Here is an 18,353-nt window from a genome sequence, read left to right as displayed (position 1 = left end):
AACATTAATTTAAAGATTATCAAACGTGACTTGATAATTTGCTTCAAGCATTATATAAATGTTTCATCCATCAACCGTAGCTTTACCTCTAGAGGAAGGATTATAAATACATTCTAATCGACATAAAAATCCGACTACATCCACTCTACTCGATTTGTATAGATCATCTCATTATGAGAATGGCGATTCTTGATAAGTAAAAAGAACACCTAATAAATGGTTAACCCTTTGAATAATTGCTATTTCTTGTGCCTGCATAAATCATCGAATTTACTAAAACATCTCCACCACCCACCCGACCGGGAAGGGAGAAAAGGAGGGGGGGCTGTTTCGTCCTACAAAAAAATTATGTAACACAGAGACCACTTAAATGAAAACCTACTCTAGAACTCTATTGACATGTTTGTACATAGTATTGGACAGTATTGCACCTTTTAACTAGTTTTTTCTTAATCTTATCTGGTACTGTCCAATCAGCATAACAAACATGTCATATGTGCGATAGATGCTGTGTATCTCCCTCAGACATCAGCTTGGATCCACCTTCGAAATCCCAAGTATAGGCCATTGATCAGTACCCAGTTAAATCTCCTGTGCAACCGTTCCCCGATAGCACATTAAGACCCCCTGTGCTTCTGTAAGAAATGCTTTCATCGACCGGGAATCCTCCTGCAATGAGATGGTGCCGTCCGTAATTTAAGGCTACTCCCAACCTGAACCCTAAGTCGGTTCGTGTTTTTATATCCACTGCTAGTCTGCTACCCAATATCTGCAAATTCAGGCACGGTCGACCAATCATCTATTCCAGATATTAGATTAGGTCCAAAGTCGAATGGAACCATCCCTAAACTGTCCAGGGTTGGAGCCACTTCATCCAAGTCAAACACACAAGTATTGTCAAAATAAGGTGATTCGACTACTGGCATGCAGGAGGACATACCACCATGCCACACATCAAAGTCAGCAGATGGCTTTGCCATTGGTTGCAATACCGGACCAACAGTTATCTGGTGCACATCAGTAGCATCTACAGCAGTTTTTCTCAGTTTCGTTTTAGAAGGCTTGGTTGAATCAGAAACAGGGTGCTTGTGTTTCCCCAAATACTGTAATTTCGTTTGAGCAGCAGATCTGGCATCACCTGTGGGAAAAGCCACTGATCCCCACCCTACAGAACTTCCAACACAAGTTCCTGCCACAGCCCTGAGAATAAAGAGAGAAGGAATTTTTCACAACTCATATTCAGATAACATGGCAATGAACAAGTTAAATATAATGTCTAATCAAAATTCCAGCAAGTGGCCATTACCTGAATCTGTTTTCAACCATATGCTGGGAAGATTTGAAATGATGATCTTCGCCTGCATACCCCTTAAAAGATGGGGAAAGGTCAGTGCCATTTATAGAAAGTCTTATGACAGAGGGCAGGGGCATTGCCTCGTCCCTTTCTCCTTGAAGTTCAAGGGTAATATCCAACTGCTCTTTTGCCACCAATGGCTCCTCCCTTGGGGGAACAACGAAGGCTCCATCAGCATTTTGTGTGATGTAATCACTTTTAAGAGCAGCTTCTACTAACTTGCCACACTGTTGCAGATTAGTCAATTTCATCTTTTCCAGTGGTTTCCTCAACGATTTCTGTGATATGTGCTCAACTGTAGAAGCTAACAACTGGCCAGAAGAATAGAATCCATTTTGGGAAAGTAAGGTACTGAGTTTGCTTCTATGGCTGGATGAAACCCTCCAGGCAGAAGAAAGCAAGGCAAAAAAATGCTTTTGAACAAGTGATTCGTGATCAGGAATTTCAGAAGCAAGGCCAAGCAACATCCCAATGTTGTCCTAACATGACAAAATATGCTTATATCTTAGGGGGGGAAAAAGAAAGAGAGAGAGAGAGAAGAAAAGACAAGAAAACAACAATCAGGCATATATAATTAAAAAGAAAAAGAAAAGAACAATATATACGTCCGAAGGATTGGAGAGTAATACTCAGATGTATTGTTGATCACATCTCAAAGGGTTTTCCTCATAGAACCCAAGAAGTTAATGTATTATTATTCAAAAATCATCCCCAAACAGCTGGTGGGAAAAATTACCTACATGGTAACGGTAAGCTAAAGATAGCAAGAAAAAATAGATAACCTGGTGATCGTGTATCTGAAAGGTTTTATTCAGCAACTCTGTATAATTAACAACTCTTGGGGTTCAACCCCTACATGTTTCAATCCTGCATGTTTTCATTAATGCATTTACTACACCTTAGATATGCAGACATTTGTAGCTATTTATAAATTATGCCACAAGACCGCAACATAACCATGAGAAGTTGAAAATCATTATTTAAAACTCTTCTACAGCAAAGATGCACTGCACCATGATGTCCAAGACATTATATTTCCATTCCTTATATCTTCTTATCCCTTTCATTTATTTTGTTTGTTTTTGTCTTCAATATTGAGAGGAAAAAGTTGTTTCTAGATAACATACCTCAGTTACTTTCAGAAGAGCCTTCCCAGATCCAGTATTGCCCGCTTTGTCATTATATGGAACGTCAGTGCCAGACAAAACATATTTTTGAATGAGTTCCCTAAACCTCTCGCAACAATGGACTGGATGACGAAATCTTCCCCTGTAAGACCCACCAGCAGTCATTCCATACAAGATTTCACTGGCTATACTCCAATTTGGGCCATACTCATGAACCACAGCACATAATGTAGCATCTTCATGCGACGACCAAAAATCAGGTGAAGGGAAACAATCTTTAGACCAAGTGTTCCCTTTCTTTTTTAACTTCTCTGGTTTTATTGTGAAAACCCTTTTCTGAGGCATGAAAGAAATTGTAAGTTTCCCACCCATCCTGCTCTTGCTTGTTGGCTTGGATTCAACATCAACTCCATTTTCAAATAGCTGCAAGTCTTTAGGACCATTCTGCTGCTTGCCAGGATATTTGGAATGGATAATAGGGGATACATCAGAAGCCTTCTTCAATTTTTTGGACTTTCTTGTACTCTTCCGTTCATCATCATCTGATGCTGGTTTACGTTTCTTCTCCCCAGCTGGGTATGGGAAATCAGTATCTGAGGAGGGGATCATCTCATCATCTATGATTTCATCATCTATGGACATTGGTTCTATCAATGACTTTTCTTTCACAACTTCTGTATTAGAAGCTAGAGCTCCTTTCTTTAAAGATTTGAACTTAGCCTTTTTAGTTTTCTTCTTGGACTTGGATTTCTGAACCATAGACACATCATTCCTGTTTTTACAAAAAGAAGTTATAATCTACCACAGAAGTAGGAAAAATTATTAGAATCATAACTGTTAAGAGAAATTATTATATTCCAAGACAACATATATCTGCATTCAGTAAGAACTATACAACCCATCTTATAGCATGTTGCATCATATTATGGTACCATTACAAGCAACCATTGCTGCACTGGCAAACTTTGATACGATGATTTAGCAGAAAAACATTAGTTACATTCAATAAGCAAGTCCAAGCGCCTCAGCATTTTATTCCTATATTATAATACTACTGTTCAGGCCAAAGAAGCAATGTCAGGATGCAATTCTATGTTGCTGTATTTATACATACCCATGCAGCAATTATTTCCAACAGCCACAAAAAGAACTGGCATTTGACACCAATTGTAGGGCTAGAAATCAAGAGAGAAATATTTTACAATCAGACAAACAAGTTGTCCGATAGTACAGTGAGCAAAGTTGTGATTCGGAAACTAATTTCAATTTATAAATTCTTAATATCCTAGCAGGAAATGTGATTTACTTGATCGAAGTTATTTTATAAAATATTTAAAGATGGCAATAATGTAGAGCTAGAGAGAGAGAGTAAATTTAAGAGGTAAAATTATATAGAAAATCAAATCTGTGGGGATAAGACGATGTTTATCTTGTAGCAAGTAATTATTCTTAGTGCTTCACCAAGTGGCAGCAACCCATGTAAAGGATAACTATATATGAAAACGTTAGTCATATCAGATATTAATAAAATTCAAGCTTCATAGGGCCTCAAATATGAATTAAACCATCATATTTTGCTGGTCTCAAACTACTAGATTTACATAATTATTTTGAGACGTCGGGGGTAAAATTTTACATAAATCAAAGCATTCTTTGAATTTCAGCCTCTAGAAGGTGCACGGTCAACTAGACTAAATATAAGAAAGAAGCTATTTCATGGTAGAACAAGGGATAGAACAGATATGTCTTTGAACAACTCAATAACCAACATAATTTTAGCTTTTATGATGCTCACTGACCTTAAAGAATCAGAATTTCCACATTCCAAAGCATCATTCTCTTGGGCTTCACATTCTAGCTCTTCCTTCAACTATCAAACATTATCAAAATGAAATCACATCAGCAAATTATATAATTACACATTTAGAGGTGAAGGAGACATTCTCTTTTCTACTTGTGGGCCAATAGAAACGAAGCTACAAAGTTTAACGAAAGGGAGTAGCGCACTTCATTTCTTCCTTTTTAATTAGAATAAAATAAAGCTAGTGTCACAGACCTGATGTTGAGCCAGCGCCTCAATTTGTTGCCTGTATACCTCAGTTGCAAAATCAGCATCCCATCCTGATAGCAGAAAATTCTTACAATTAACACAAAGCCTCATAGCATGTTCAGTTCTTCCTGATACGTAAACAGATATATGACATACACATAGCATGCCCAATTACAATAATTATGCAAATAACCATCCAAGTTTGAACTCCACAAAAAAGACGTTAAATGTTATAACAGGAACATACATATATATATATATATATATAATGCAATGACAGTAAATAACCGAAAGTCAAAATAATTTACTTGCTCAGATGGCGATAACTGTAGTTAAACAAGATGTGTTATTTACAAGAGCTAAAGACATATACATTTGAAGAAATTAAAGAAAGATAATACATACTTTCGTACACAAAAGGTTCTTCATCATCATCTATCTCTGCTTCCATATCCTCTTTTAACTTCTCAATGCGATCCAGCTCCCATTCTGCTTCCTGAAAATGAATGTTGGATTCTACTGCAGTCTTGTCTATAATGGGGTCCCACAACTCGAGAAAACGCATGGCATATCGATCAATGGGACGCAGTTGATTCTCGAGGGATGTGATTTCTTGTCCTGCAGCAGCTGCAGCTGCAGCCATCTGTTTGACATCTGCCAACATATCAATATCATCTTCTCTACCAGCAAAAGTGAGTGCTCTTTCCTCAATAGCATCACTTCCATTTAACGCTGCAGCACCTTCATCCGATGTATTATTTAATAAACCATGGTCAGCAGGCTCATCAGGCTTCATATCGTCTTCATTAACCAGCTCATCATCTTCCAACTTCGCAATGGCTTCCTCAGTAAATTCTTGATTGTCCACAGCCTCTTCTTGTTCAACTTTCTTCAATGCCATGTAGTCAGCCTCATCTTCGGCATTTTTCAAAGCAGCCTCCAAATCCACACTAGATAGAGTAATGTCACCAACATCTTGGGAAATTTTCTCTTTTTGCATATTCTTAGTGGAAATTGTTTGGTGGCCTGAAAACAAGTCCATGGGATCCAGTTTTTTGAAAAATTCAGTGTTATAACTTCCGCTCTGTATGACCAAATCATCAAGAGCACGCTTTTGATTCGCTTTCTTCAAGATATTTTCTTCAATGGTACTCTCGCTGATCAACCGATAGATGTGAACTTCACGTGTTTGCCCTATCCTATGGCACCGATCTTGTGCCTGTTGATCCATGGCTGGATTCCAGTCACTATCATAGAAAATGACAGTATCTGCACCAACTAGGTTAATGCCAACACCTCCACTACGTGTTGACAAAATGAAAAGAAATATTTTTTGGTTTGTATTAAACCGCTGCATTAATGTTTGCCTTTCTTCTGGCTGAGTGGAACCATCTAGACGCATGTAAGTGTAACCATACAAATTTATGAAAGCCTCCAAAATATCGAGCATCTTTGTCATCTGGGTGAATATAAGTGCCCGGTGACCTTCAGATTTCAAACGCCTAAGCAGAACTGAAAGCTCCTGCAACTTACCACAGTCGAACTGGATAAGTCTCCTATCAGGAAAATAGACTTGCCTTCTCACAATAGCAGGGCGAACAGGGAATAGAAGTGGAGACAAAACTTCAGTGCATCGGTCCTTGTATGTTTGGTGAATAAACACATTCTCTCCACCATTGCTGCACCAGCAAACAGGGGACGGGGCACGTGCAGCAGGAATTGCAAACATAAAACTTTCAACTTGATCAACCATTTTTTCAAATCTTTCAACTGGTGACAGCACAATGTCGGCAAGCTTAGAAGAGTATTTGTTAGACAGAGGATTACATTTCAGATGCTGAATCCTATTGACAGGATGCTTCACCGTGACAAGCTCTCTTAAACTGGTTGAATACATGGGTTTTTTCTTGCACCTCAAAGAATTCCACCATGTAACAGATCCTGCCCATTCCTTGGCTTCTCTCAATCTTTCGTCAAAAAGTGCCTTTTGGATCTCTTCAAAAATGTTGGTCGTGTGTGGTTTTTTCTTATGCTTGAAACCAGAAGATTGTACTCCCAAATTAATTAGACTAGCACGATGCTCAATTAAACTTGATGGTGTAGCAATAGCTTGAATTTCTTCACTCTCCCAAGATGTCATGCAGAAATCCAGATGTGTGAAGACAAATCCCATACCAATAAGGTCAACAGTTGAAAATGGACCGTGCGTGAGCATTGAGCAAACAGCAGAACTCAGTTGCATGTCAATGCCACTCATATCAAAAGAACTAACGATTGGACGGCCTTCAAATAAATCAGGATGATTGCAGACTTTACGAAGCTGCATGATAACACTTATCATTCCAAAAAAATTGGAACTTGCTAGTGTAGCTTGTGTCTCTGAGCTAGCAATGAAGTCTTCGTAAAGGTTACGCTGCCTCTTTGAGAGTCTACAATAGATGACATGTTCGTGTTTCATAGGAAGCTGCTTCTCAACGTCTCTTTTCAATCGACGGAGTAAAAAAGGGCGGAGGACATTATGTAGCCTGTCAACTACTTCTTTGTTTACCTTTTCTTGTCCCTCAACCATTCCAGATATAGGATTACTGAACCAATCCTTAAATTCTTGGTGAGACTGGAAAATATGCGGCATCAAGAAATGCATAAGAGACCAAAGTTCCATGAGATCATTCTGTAGAGGTGTACCAGTTAAAAGAATACGCCTTTTCGAGTTAAAATTAAGGAGTGTTTGCCATCTTTGTGACTTCCAATTTTTTATTAGATGAGCTTCATCCAGAATCAGGTACTTCCACTTCTTCCTCTTGAAAACTTTTGAATCCTGAATCACAAGCCTGTAAGTCGTTATGCAAACATGAAAAGAATTGGGTTTTAACCACCCTTGCCTCTTTATCTTTCGCTCTTTTGCACTTCCAAAATAGGTCAATATTTTAAAAGCAGGACACCATTTAAGAAACTCGGTTTCCCAGTTGAGCATGACACTGGTTGGGACAACAATCAGATGGGGGCCCCATATTCCTTTCTCACAAGCTAAATGAGCAAGCAAAGCAATTGTCATGATGGTTTTTCCTAAACCCATTTCATCAGCAAGAATCCCATTAAGTCTCTTCTCATACATTGTCACCAGCCAATCCAAGCCAATATGTTGATATTCACGGAGAGGATACTTGAGAAGAAAAGGGAACTTAGTCCGCACTTTTGTTGTTGAGAATGTGTTTCCAGTTGGTTGCGCTGACCTGGCAACAGCAGCTGCATCAGCAATTATATTTTCACTCTGTTTATCATCTCTAGATTTCCCAATATACTCAATTCCATCTTCTGCATGGCAGCACGTGTTGGGCTGAAATTCATTCGATTGATCACCAGGCTGCTTACATTCAGAGTTCATCAGTGCTGGTGAAGCAAAGGATTCCTCAGAAGCAGAAGCACGTGAAGATTCAGAATCAACATCCACATCTTCATCGGTGCAACTTTCCTGAGAAGAGCATTCATACAATAACTGGATGAAAATGGGATTTGAACCCAGAACGGACAATATAAAAGCAATCTACAACATACCTTTTTATACCTCGCAAGCAGCTCATGTATAGGAATTTCACTTTCCCTTTGCAGCAGTGCAATCTGGAAAACAGTAGCTTTCAATTATCATATGAACCTTAATTTGTGCATGTGCAAATGTCATTGGAAGTAAAAATTCAGATTAATCTTTGGAGGAAATAAAACTTCAAACTAGGAGGTAGTATTTAAGAAAAGAAAAGCTAGAAATGCATGATTTTACCTCATCCACGGTGTCATTTGATTCTGCCTTTGCTATTTCCTCCTCCTCTAACAGGGTTGTTTCATCATCCTGAACATCAAAGTAATGCGTTGAAATAAGCCATTGAAATTTTCAGCACATGCTAAGGCAAGTCAACATATCAATATACTCCACCAAATTTACACTATAACTAAGAAACAAAGACATTCCATCTTGCCCCTCAAGGTTTTGAGTAAACAATATATAAGATTTTGGAAAACATTATAAAAACCATAGAACATTCTGCTCTCTGCGACTTNGTACTTCCACTTCTTCCTCTTGAAAACTTTTGAATCCTGAATCACAAGCCTGTAAGTCGTTATGCAAACATGAAAAGAATTGGGTTTTAACCACCCTTGCCTCTTTATCTTTCGCTCTTTTGCACTTCCAAAATAGGTCAATATTTTAAAAGCAGGACACCATTTAAGAAACTCGGTTTCCCAGTTGAGCATGACACTGGTTGGGACAACAATCAGATGGGGGCCCCATATTCCTTTCTCACAAGCTAAATGAGCAAGCAAAGCAATTGTCATGATGGTTTTTCCTAAACCCATTTCATCAGCAAGAATCCCATTAAGTCTCTTCTCATACATTGTCACCAGCCAATCCAAGCCAATATGTTGATATTCACGGAGAGGATACTTGAGAAGAAAAGGGAACTTAGTCCGCACTTTTGTTGTTGAGAATGTGTTTCCAGTTGGTTGCGCTGACCTGGCAACAGCAGCTGCATCAGCAATTATATTTTCACTCTGTTTATCATCTCTAGATTTCCCAATATACTCAATTCCATCTTCTGCATGGCAGCACGTGTTGGGCTGAAATTCATTCGATTGATCACCAGGCTGCTTACATTCAGAGTTCATCAGTGCTGGTGAAGCAAAGGATTCCTCAGAAGCAGAAGCACATGAAGATTCAGAATCAACATCCACATCTTCATCGGTGCAACTTTCCTGAGAAGAGCATTCATACAATAACTGGATGAAAATGGGATTTGAACCCAGAACGGACAATATAAAAGCAATCTACAACATACCTTTTTATACCTCGCAAGCAGCTCATGTATAGGAATTTCACTTTCCCTTTGCAGCAGTGCAATCTGGAAAACAGTAGCTTTCAATTATCATATGAACCTTAATTTGTGCATGTGCAAATGTCATTGGAAGTAAAAATTCAGATTAATCTTTGGAGGAAATAAAACTTCAAACTAGGAGGTAGTATTTAAGAAAAGAAAAGCTAGAAATGCATGATTTTACCTCATCCACGGTGTCATTTGATTCTGCCTTTGCTATTTCCTCCTCCTCTAACAGGGTTGTTTCATCATCCTGAACATCAAAGTAATGCGTTGAAATAAGCCATTGAAATTTTCAGCACGTGCTAAGGCAAGTCAACATATCAATATACTCCACCAAATTTACACTATAACTAAGAAACAAAGACATTCCATCTCGCCCCTCAAGGTTTTGAGTAAACAATATATAAGATTTTGGAAAACATTATAAAAACCATAGAACATTCTGCTCTCTGCGACTTCTTATATAGCCAGCAGTATAGCAGCAAAAAGAACAGAAGTATTACATATAATTTTTAAGGCACTGCAATACCCCCAAAAAAATGTAGAGGAATACCCTCTGAATTTATTACCATATCAAAATCCCTTTCTTCTCCAGTGGAAAGAACATAATCATCATCATCCTACAATGAAAAAAGTATATTATCAAAATTTATCATTTAGTAGCCTCTGAATAAAGAGAAAGTAGCCACTACAAATGGCTAAAAAGAATAAACGAATTTTAATTTATTCCTGCACTACAAAGGCTATTTAGAAGTTTCAGGGTAATGAATAGCTTGGCAAGCATAAGCAGATTAAATTTTGAGTTGATTAGTAGGAATGATCAAAGCCACGAACTAAGAAAACGCAAATAAACAAATTTACTAACAGGAACCAGAAATTTATGGCTGCATGTAACTAGTGCACTAATCGTCAAATACTTGCAAAAAAGCTACTTGATCAGTTTATTCAAGAGCGTGGACGAAGGGCCAGGGCCCAGCATATGTTCACGTGCATACAAATGCATTTATTTCTTCGTACCAATCCAAATTAGTCCCATTCTAATCTCTCTCAAAATGAAATCGCAAAACAGAATAGTCTAAGCCATACAAGCTTATCCCCTAAGTTCAGTTTTTATATATTTAATTATTATTTTGGGAAGATCAATTATTTCCCTTAATGTAAAATTCAAATATTGCATAATATATCCCCTCACTTCCTCTTTTATATTGCAAACTACAGATCAACAAAATGCAATAGTACTTTGACCTATAACCTAGACAGAAATTGTACCAAAGATTCTGCAAAGTACTAAAATCTTAAAGACACTCCACTAAGTGACTAAACAATAGAAAATTTAGAAAATATTAAAATCATTTGTAGACATCCATTAGAAGCCTTCCACTGCCAAAGTATCAAGGAATCAAAATCTAGTCCACTTACCTTTTGCATGCAAGAATGGTACATAAACAAGTCTAAAACTATTCTTGTAAGACCATTATCTTTGAGGTTAATAACATATAACACTGGACAATGCATATCTATTGGACACAGGATGCCTGCTAGGAATTTATTTAGTTAATAAAGCCAGTTCAACAAGAGAAATGATGAACATAGAATATTCCTGAAATTATTCTTAGAAGTTTGAAATACACATTCTTACTTGTTCATCATTCAAGTCATCTGACAAGTTCTTTTTCTTTGAATTATGAAATTTCTTTGGTTGATTTCTGATTTTGCCTATCTTGACTTCCGAAAAATGAATATTGGAAACAGCTAAACTGCCATTACTTTCAACCTGCATTAATCAAACAAAAGAAATATTATATTGAGCATCAGATGTGCTCTATAACTTGAGACAATATCTAAAACACATACAACTTACACAACGACGACCAGGTATTGCAGGTGGGCTGCCTCTGTCACGCTTACATACAGATACAATATCTTCCTTTTTTCCTGCACAAGATAGAATACATGCTAGAGCAAATTTGATAGTTAAGAAAAATACAGATAAAAAAAACTGCTGCAGACACTCACGATTACCATCTCTTGCTTCGGTTGCTTCAGGCGAGTGTTCGACTTCTCTTGCCTCGGTAGCTTCAGGTAACACACCATTCTCTTGTCTAGCCTCATTTGATCCAGGTAAGTCGGAATTATCTTCCTTTACCTCAATCGCTCGAGGTACAATATACTGTGGGCTACTTTCCTCGATAACTGCCAACATTTATACCAATTAAAATAATCAGAAAACAACTAATAGAATGGTGTGTAAACTGCTCATTATGGAAACTAAAGAAGAAACGAGTATATCACCATAATCACTGCTTGCTTTGCTAAGCTTTCAAGTGCTTACAAGAAATGGGTTCTAATGAATGTTTAGTTAAAAAAGTAGATACAATTAGTTGGTCCTAATGAATCTGACCAACTTATAAGCACTTAAAATCATTACCAAACAAGCACTCACGAAGGTAGTACCATTGGGTCTAACTACGATATGCCTTAGGGTTAAAAGAACCAGTTCACAGTGAAGTGAAATTTTGATGAATCTAGATTCAAGTCTTTGGATACAGTAATCATGTACATTAAAAATAATAATAATAATAATAATAATAGTTCTTCTAAGATGCCTATGAACAAGTTTTTAACACTAGACTAGAAAGGAAGCAGGATACATTTGAGGTCGTCAAAATACAGCTTTTCAATTTGATATCTACATAGATATGAAATGAAAATGTTATTTGCAATTCAATAGGGGTTTAGATATAGTGAGTAACTTATGACGTACCTTCCTCTGCAGCATAGCGTTTAAGTAGCTCCTCAAGAGGTAGATCAATTTCAGTTTGCAAAACGGCAAGTTCTTCTTCTCTCTCTTCTTTACTTATAAGAGCCTCGTCTTCTTCAATAGTATGCTCATCATCTTCCTAAAGCAGGATCATCAATATATGGTGATTGTTTGATACTTTGTAAGCACAAAGTTAAAATGCTAAAGTAATATATTTCACAAATTTTTTCACCACACAAACATTTCCTAGGCTGGATTTTCAACATATCCAAGCACAAATTTTAAGTATTAAAGAAGCCTATGAAATTTCATTATCACAATAGATGCTTTCAGCATACAAGCATCAGCATTGTGTATCACCAGCAGCGAGTGAGCCCAGACCATTGGACTCAATCTTATATTACTCATAAGAAGTCGTTAAGCACAAAAGTATTAGCCTTGCATTTGAAACAAATTATGTACACCCAAGTAAGTTGATACCTCAAAATTACAGCAACAATAAGCACAAACAAAATTACCAGCAATGAGCCTAGGAAGATTAAATGCTAGACCTGCCTTGAACTATTAAAGTTTAATGGAATGAGTGCTAAAATTCACAAGATTGCTTGCAATATGTAGACACTTCAAAATAAAACAGTAAGGAAAAAGAGAAACTAACAGAACCAAATTAACAGCCATTCGAGTAAGAGTGCAAAAAGAACAAAGTACAGACCTAATTTTTAGTATTATAAATGCAAGGTATCAGCTGCAAATTATCTTAGACCTATCATACTTTCCAAAGCATAAACATTTTAACAAAATTTGCAAAGGCATAAATCAAGGAGGCTTACTGATTCATCATCAGAATGCACATCATAGTCTTCATCAACATCAGGAGACTTTGATTGAGATCCTAGCATTGTCAGTTCAAATGAGGAAACATCCAAAATTGCAGAAACAGTAAATAACCAAATGGAACAAATTCACCATTTCCCTACCAGTCACTGAATTAGCTGTCTGATTATTAATATCGTCACCTCCTCCTTTCCATTGAATACTCAACTGCTTTTGAGCAGAATACGAGTCAACTGATTTGCGAGGAGTTGGTGAGTTTACAAGGTTCTCTGCCAGCATCGTTGAGTACCTAGTAAAATAGCGAAAATAAAGAATGTTATTTTCAAAAAGATATAAAGAAAGAATGTAAAGTTAATTATGTTATGGATAACCACAATAACATCATGTGGAATGCCAGTACTATTAATTGTTCTCTACGTACAATAACTACATGAAAAAAGATTCCAGAGAACAGACAGTTTACCTTTCAGTTTGCCCTAGAAGAAACTCCAGCTGCTTATCAAGTGCTTTTTTCTTCTTTTCATCAAGCTCTAGCTGATGCTTGTACAGGACCTGCAACAAACACACAGGATTTTTTTTTGCTTCTGAGAAGGTAGTGGACACAACAGACTCGGATAATGATTAAAAGCAATTATCTTAAATGACTTGCCAGCTTCTCTATTTTTGTCCAAAACTTTTTTACGTCTTTAGAAATATTGACCGCCACCTTTCTCAACCGCTGTTCCTCTTCCTGATCAAAGAATTAGGAAAACAAGCACAACCATCAGTAAAATGTGAAAATAATTATCTGTTCTTGTATAGCTTACACGTATGTATCTTTTTTTTGGGATGACAACTAAATCTAAACCTTCACTCGCTTCTCTCCCCTTGTGGCCTGATCCAGCATGCCCTTGCTGGCCCTTATTGCAACTTTCTTTGCTTGAGCAAGTTTCCATTTTCTCTCTGATTCAAAGTCCTGGTAGTAACACATTTGTTAAAAAACCCCAAAAAAATAAATTATAAAACCACATATTATCATGCAATGGACCAAATGAAAGGAATTTAATTTCATTACCTTTGATAACCAAACCATCTCTTCCAGAACATGATCCCAGTGTGCTTTAGGACGTTGAGGTTCTTTGGGAGCTTCTAGTGCCTAGAGTAATAAAATTATAGCATAACTTATATTAATACATCAGTCCAGCATATCCCAGAACTGTGAAGTATCAATGTCAGCATGTTCTATTGCCCTGATCCAATCTGTTTTCTTCGAAGGCTACTGTTGATCCCAGACAAGATTAAAATTCCTCTCATGATGAATATCCTGATTTGAGATGGAATCCCATATGTACAAACTCGCAACTATATGAGCTGATAAAAACAATGTCTAAGGATGATTTCTGTTACACAATTTTATGGATATGATTTTGAATTTAAAGTTAGAATCCAAATACTAAATTTGGTTGGACACTAATTCAAGGATTTGCAAATATTCCAATCCTACAATTAGATCTCCTCCTTTGTGTGGAAATCTATAATTCAGCAATAGTTTAGGCCATATTGCTTAAGTTAATGAAGAGTAAGTTATGGTATAAAAGGATTAAAAAAGAAAGAAACACACAACTGGATCTTGGGTAATCCAAACATCAGGATTCCATTTATTGCTCTCAAATTCAAGAGTTATATTTTCCCTTAATGTACTTAAAAAGGCATGAATCCACGAGGTAGATCTGAGTAGTGAAAACATCAAATAAATTTAGAGTTACTTTGGCTCCAGGAAGTATAATTATGGTTAAAGTTTAATGTAATTTGTAAAGGATAGCTACATTCTCGTATAAAAACATTCCCACATTCACATACAAAAATATTTGAAATATAAACATAAAAAAAAGAGTTAAATATATTTACCTTTTGCCGCCTAGCCCGTGTTTCATGATCAAGCTTTGACCGTGGACCTTTGGAGGCCATAACTGCACCAAGATGCCTATCTCATACTTAGAGCTTGAAGAAAAAAACAAACGCCAATAATGAAAATTGCGTGTTAGTTCACTCTACATATCACAGAAAATGTATCAACATAAAGACTGCAGTATGATGTGGCAACGTGAAAGTGTGCAAACCATAAAATGGCTCAAAATGGATTGTCCAACACAAGCACCAACCCAAACAGTAAAGGACAAGCCAATTGTTACAAATATTAATTCCAGCATATCTTTGAAACACAAATGAAAAACTTCATAAGAATAAAAGAAGCACGACATTCAGATCTTGGGTTAGGTCAAGTTCCCGTTTTTCTTTAGTTCAGGGCAGGCAATTATTTGTACTTTACCACCTCTGACTTGGTTATGGTTTACCATATATGGGTACAAATTAAGTATGTTTATTCATGCTTATTTTCCTATGTGAAGAAATTTCATCAATGGTGCACCAACAGGGTGGAATCCATGTAAAAGAAAAAGACATATAGCTTTACAACTTCACAAGTAGTCAAACCCACAGCAGATGTCAAGGTGAACTACACCAAGCTAAATTGATAGAATTATTTCACTGCAAAGTTTGTTAGAGGCATTAGAGATCAAAGAAACAAAAAATTTAATGCAGTCCTCAAAACGCTGAAATTGAGAAGGAGCCAAGGCACCCAGACATTAGGAGTGCCAACCGAATTACAGCAAAAAAAAATACATTGTATCTAATTGAAATATGTTTTATAACTCTGTGTAAAAGAGAGTCACAAATTCAAGCACAATATTTTACACAACTATAGTAAATCTAGACGTGCACATCGCCAATCCAACACGTCTGTTATGATGCTTTCAATTTAATAGCAAGGCAAACTCCTTCATTCCACATATACTGATACATCACATTCTAGAGTTGTTCTAAACCATGGCAAATGCTTTATTTCCATTTAACCCCATGACACATCCCATCTCTTTACACTCCGAAGATATTATGTCTTAACAATATCCCATGACAGCTCTCCCCTAAACATAAAGTCATACATCCTGAAATACTTCAACCATCCCATCATTTACCCAAATCATAATCCAAGATATGGAGATCTTTATAAGCACAAAACCAATTTTAAACTTTCAGTAATTTTGATTCATGGGCAAGGCTTTGCACTCATTGTCTTTCAAAGATTTAAAGTGTGCTTACTCATACCTTGATCTAGAACAAGTAATTTTGTAAACAAATTAAGTGATCCAACAGGCCTCCCCAGAAGATTGCTTGTATTATATGTTATATCCTTCCATCAATGGCAAGGAGCAGTTGCCTAAGGCTATTGGCTCATAATCCCATGACTAACAGTCTGGATATCAAAATAATTTCAATGTAGGTCCCAAAGTTCCATGACACACTCCAATTTGCCACACCTGGGAACCTTTGACGTCATGTTTAGCTTTTCCATCAGATTGAAATCACCATCTCCAGAGAAATACAGGAAATTTCATAAACCAACTTCGTTAAGAATGGCTTTCAACATAAATCGCTGCTCTAAATAGAATTGCCATTCATACACAAAACCTAACTATTAGCAGGAATTTGATCGTGTTACTACCATAGATTCTCTCTCTCTCTCTCTCTCTCTCTATGCCACACCTGCCCTCCTCGTGAAGTGTCTTTCTTCATTTGCTCGTCTCTACAAAAACTGACCTAATGGTTGCAAAAGGCCCCAGGCCTTTAAACCTCTCCTGTTTAAATAACCTTACAAAGTGACAAGTTAATATGGCAGGGAATTTCTTGGGAGGGAAAATGCAACAGAGTCAGTGCAACTTAAATGCCCCCGTTCCATTCCCTCACCTTGTATAGTTCAATAATTTCTTCACTAGAAATGTAAACAAGTTTATCGAGGACAAAATTGCTCCAAATAGAAAAGCAATAACAACAAGCAAACAATAAATTAAAATAGAAAAAATCAAGAAATTTGTGACATCACCCAATCCCAGTTATATGGTGAAGGAAACTTTACCATTAGTTGCATAAAATACAGGACAAAGATTACTCTACTTCAAATAAAGAACATAAATCCGTACCTCAGAAAATTAAATACAAACTACCCGTTCAAGTTAAATGCAAAAAATGTCACACATAGTTAGTTCTTGTCCCGGCTTAATTTTCCAGTAACAAGATACAAATTCTACACACAAGCAACAAAATAAAGCAGAAAACTTCACAAAACGAAATTTTTCCAACAAGAAAAACAACTAAAGGCTAAACTCTAACCAAGAAACACGTTTTCACATGCACGAGCATACAGTAAATACAATACAAAAATTATTTTGACATGCAGAAGTAAATTCTCAAACTCACCAGCTAAAATCTCTTCGATTTTCAAGAAATGAAAAAAATTCCAACTTTCGCTTCTCAACAACAGATAAAGAAATCAGAAAGATCTGAACTTCTACAGAGAGAAGGAAAAATGACTCGGTGGAGATGTGTATGTGTTAGGGTTGTTTAGAGAGAAAATTCGGGTTTAAGCGCCGATGGGTTCCGACGAGTCTCAGATCCGGAAAATAAAATATATATATATATATGTATGTTACGTATATCGATATACTAAAATGTATGTAATATATAAAATTAATTGACAAAATTTATTTTTGGGACTTTTCTTGAGAAAGCCAATGGATTGAAGAGCGAGAGACTTTACTGTTACTGCGGGGATGAAGGACGATAGGTTTATGAATGAATGGGTATTTGATCTAACGGCCGTGATTGAAGGATGGATGCGATTAACGGGTATGATTTATTTGTCAATTAATGGTAATTATAAAGAAGCTGCGTAGTCTCCAAAAGTGTAGTCGAGTCTAATGCCTACTTTTTCTGCTTTAGCTATTTTTTTTTTTATATTAGAAGCCATGCTTATTTTTATCAAACTTGTTCTCAATTCTAGAATTAACTTTAATGTTCGACTAACGACTAAACGTGTATTCTTATTATTAGACATGAGCTTAGACCCGTGTACTATCTCTACATCTTATTAGAGTCAATTTGGTTAGTTTAAAAAGGAATGAATTTGAGACATTCTAAAAATAATTAAAATCCCTTTAAATTAATTAAGAAATAATAGAAAGATTTAGTCGAATTATGACAATGCACATCATAAAGGAATTTTGAAAATTCTTCTTTTTGTTTTTTAATAGTAAGATTCACTTTTGCCAAAAAGTTTCTAATTCTCGTTTTATGAGTGTATAATCTAAGCTCGTATTCGCTTGTCTATAATCGATGAAATCATTTGCATCTATTCCTCAAATATTCAAGACTTTTTTTTTTTATTGATAACTTAAATTATTTATAAACGATTTCCATACAAGATTTTAGTGTGTTCATCAATTTTTGAGGTCACGAATAATAGATTGTAATGAAATTTAATATTGAA

At 36.4% G+C, this 18,353-nt stretch overlaps 1 protein-coding gene across 1 annotated transcript; it reads right to left on the bottom strand.

Annotated features, from left to right (window-relative positions):
* Positions 1-135: 135 nt before the first annotated feature.
* On the bottom strand, positions 136-17,623 carry LOC111365863 (protein PHOTOPERIOD-INDEPENDENT EARLY FLOWERING 1). The gene is made up of 24 exons (XM_022986370.1): positions 17,285-17,623; positions 14,879-14,971; positions 14,046-14,126; positions 13,839-13,946; positions 13,641-13,721; positions 13,455-13,543; positions 13,135-13,280; positions 12,988-13,049; positions 12,161-12,296; positions 11,413-11,589; positions 11,258-11,331; positions 11,036-11,170; positions 9,966-10,016; positions 9,578-9,646; positions 9,358-9,420; positions 8,557-9,274; positions 8,307-8,416; positions 8,087-8,149; positions 4,937-8,027; positions 4,538-4,602; positions 4,281-4,351; positions 2,482-3,253; positions 1,307-1,833; positions 136-1,200 (listed from the first exon to the last, which is right to left on the bottom strand). The coding sequence occupies exons 2-24, from the start codon at positions 14,936-14,938 to the stop codon at positions 759-761; spliced, it is 7,191 nt and encodes a 2,396-aa protein (XP_022842138.1). The 5' UTR covers positions 14,939-14,971; positions 17,285-17,623; the 3' UTR covers positions 136-758.
* Positions 17,624-18,353: the final 730 nt, after the last annotated feature.

This window comes from Olea europaea, chromosome 17, assembly GCF_002742605.1.
Source record: "Olea europaea var. sylvestris chromosome 17, O_europaea_v1, whole genome shotgun sequence".
NCBI lineage: Eukaryota > Viridiplantae > Streptophyta > Magnoliopsida > Lamiales > Oleaceae > Olea > Olea europaea.
This window is presented reverse-complemented; position numbering and strand designations above follow the sequence as displayed.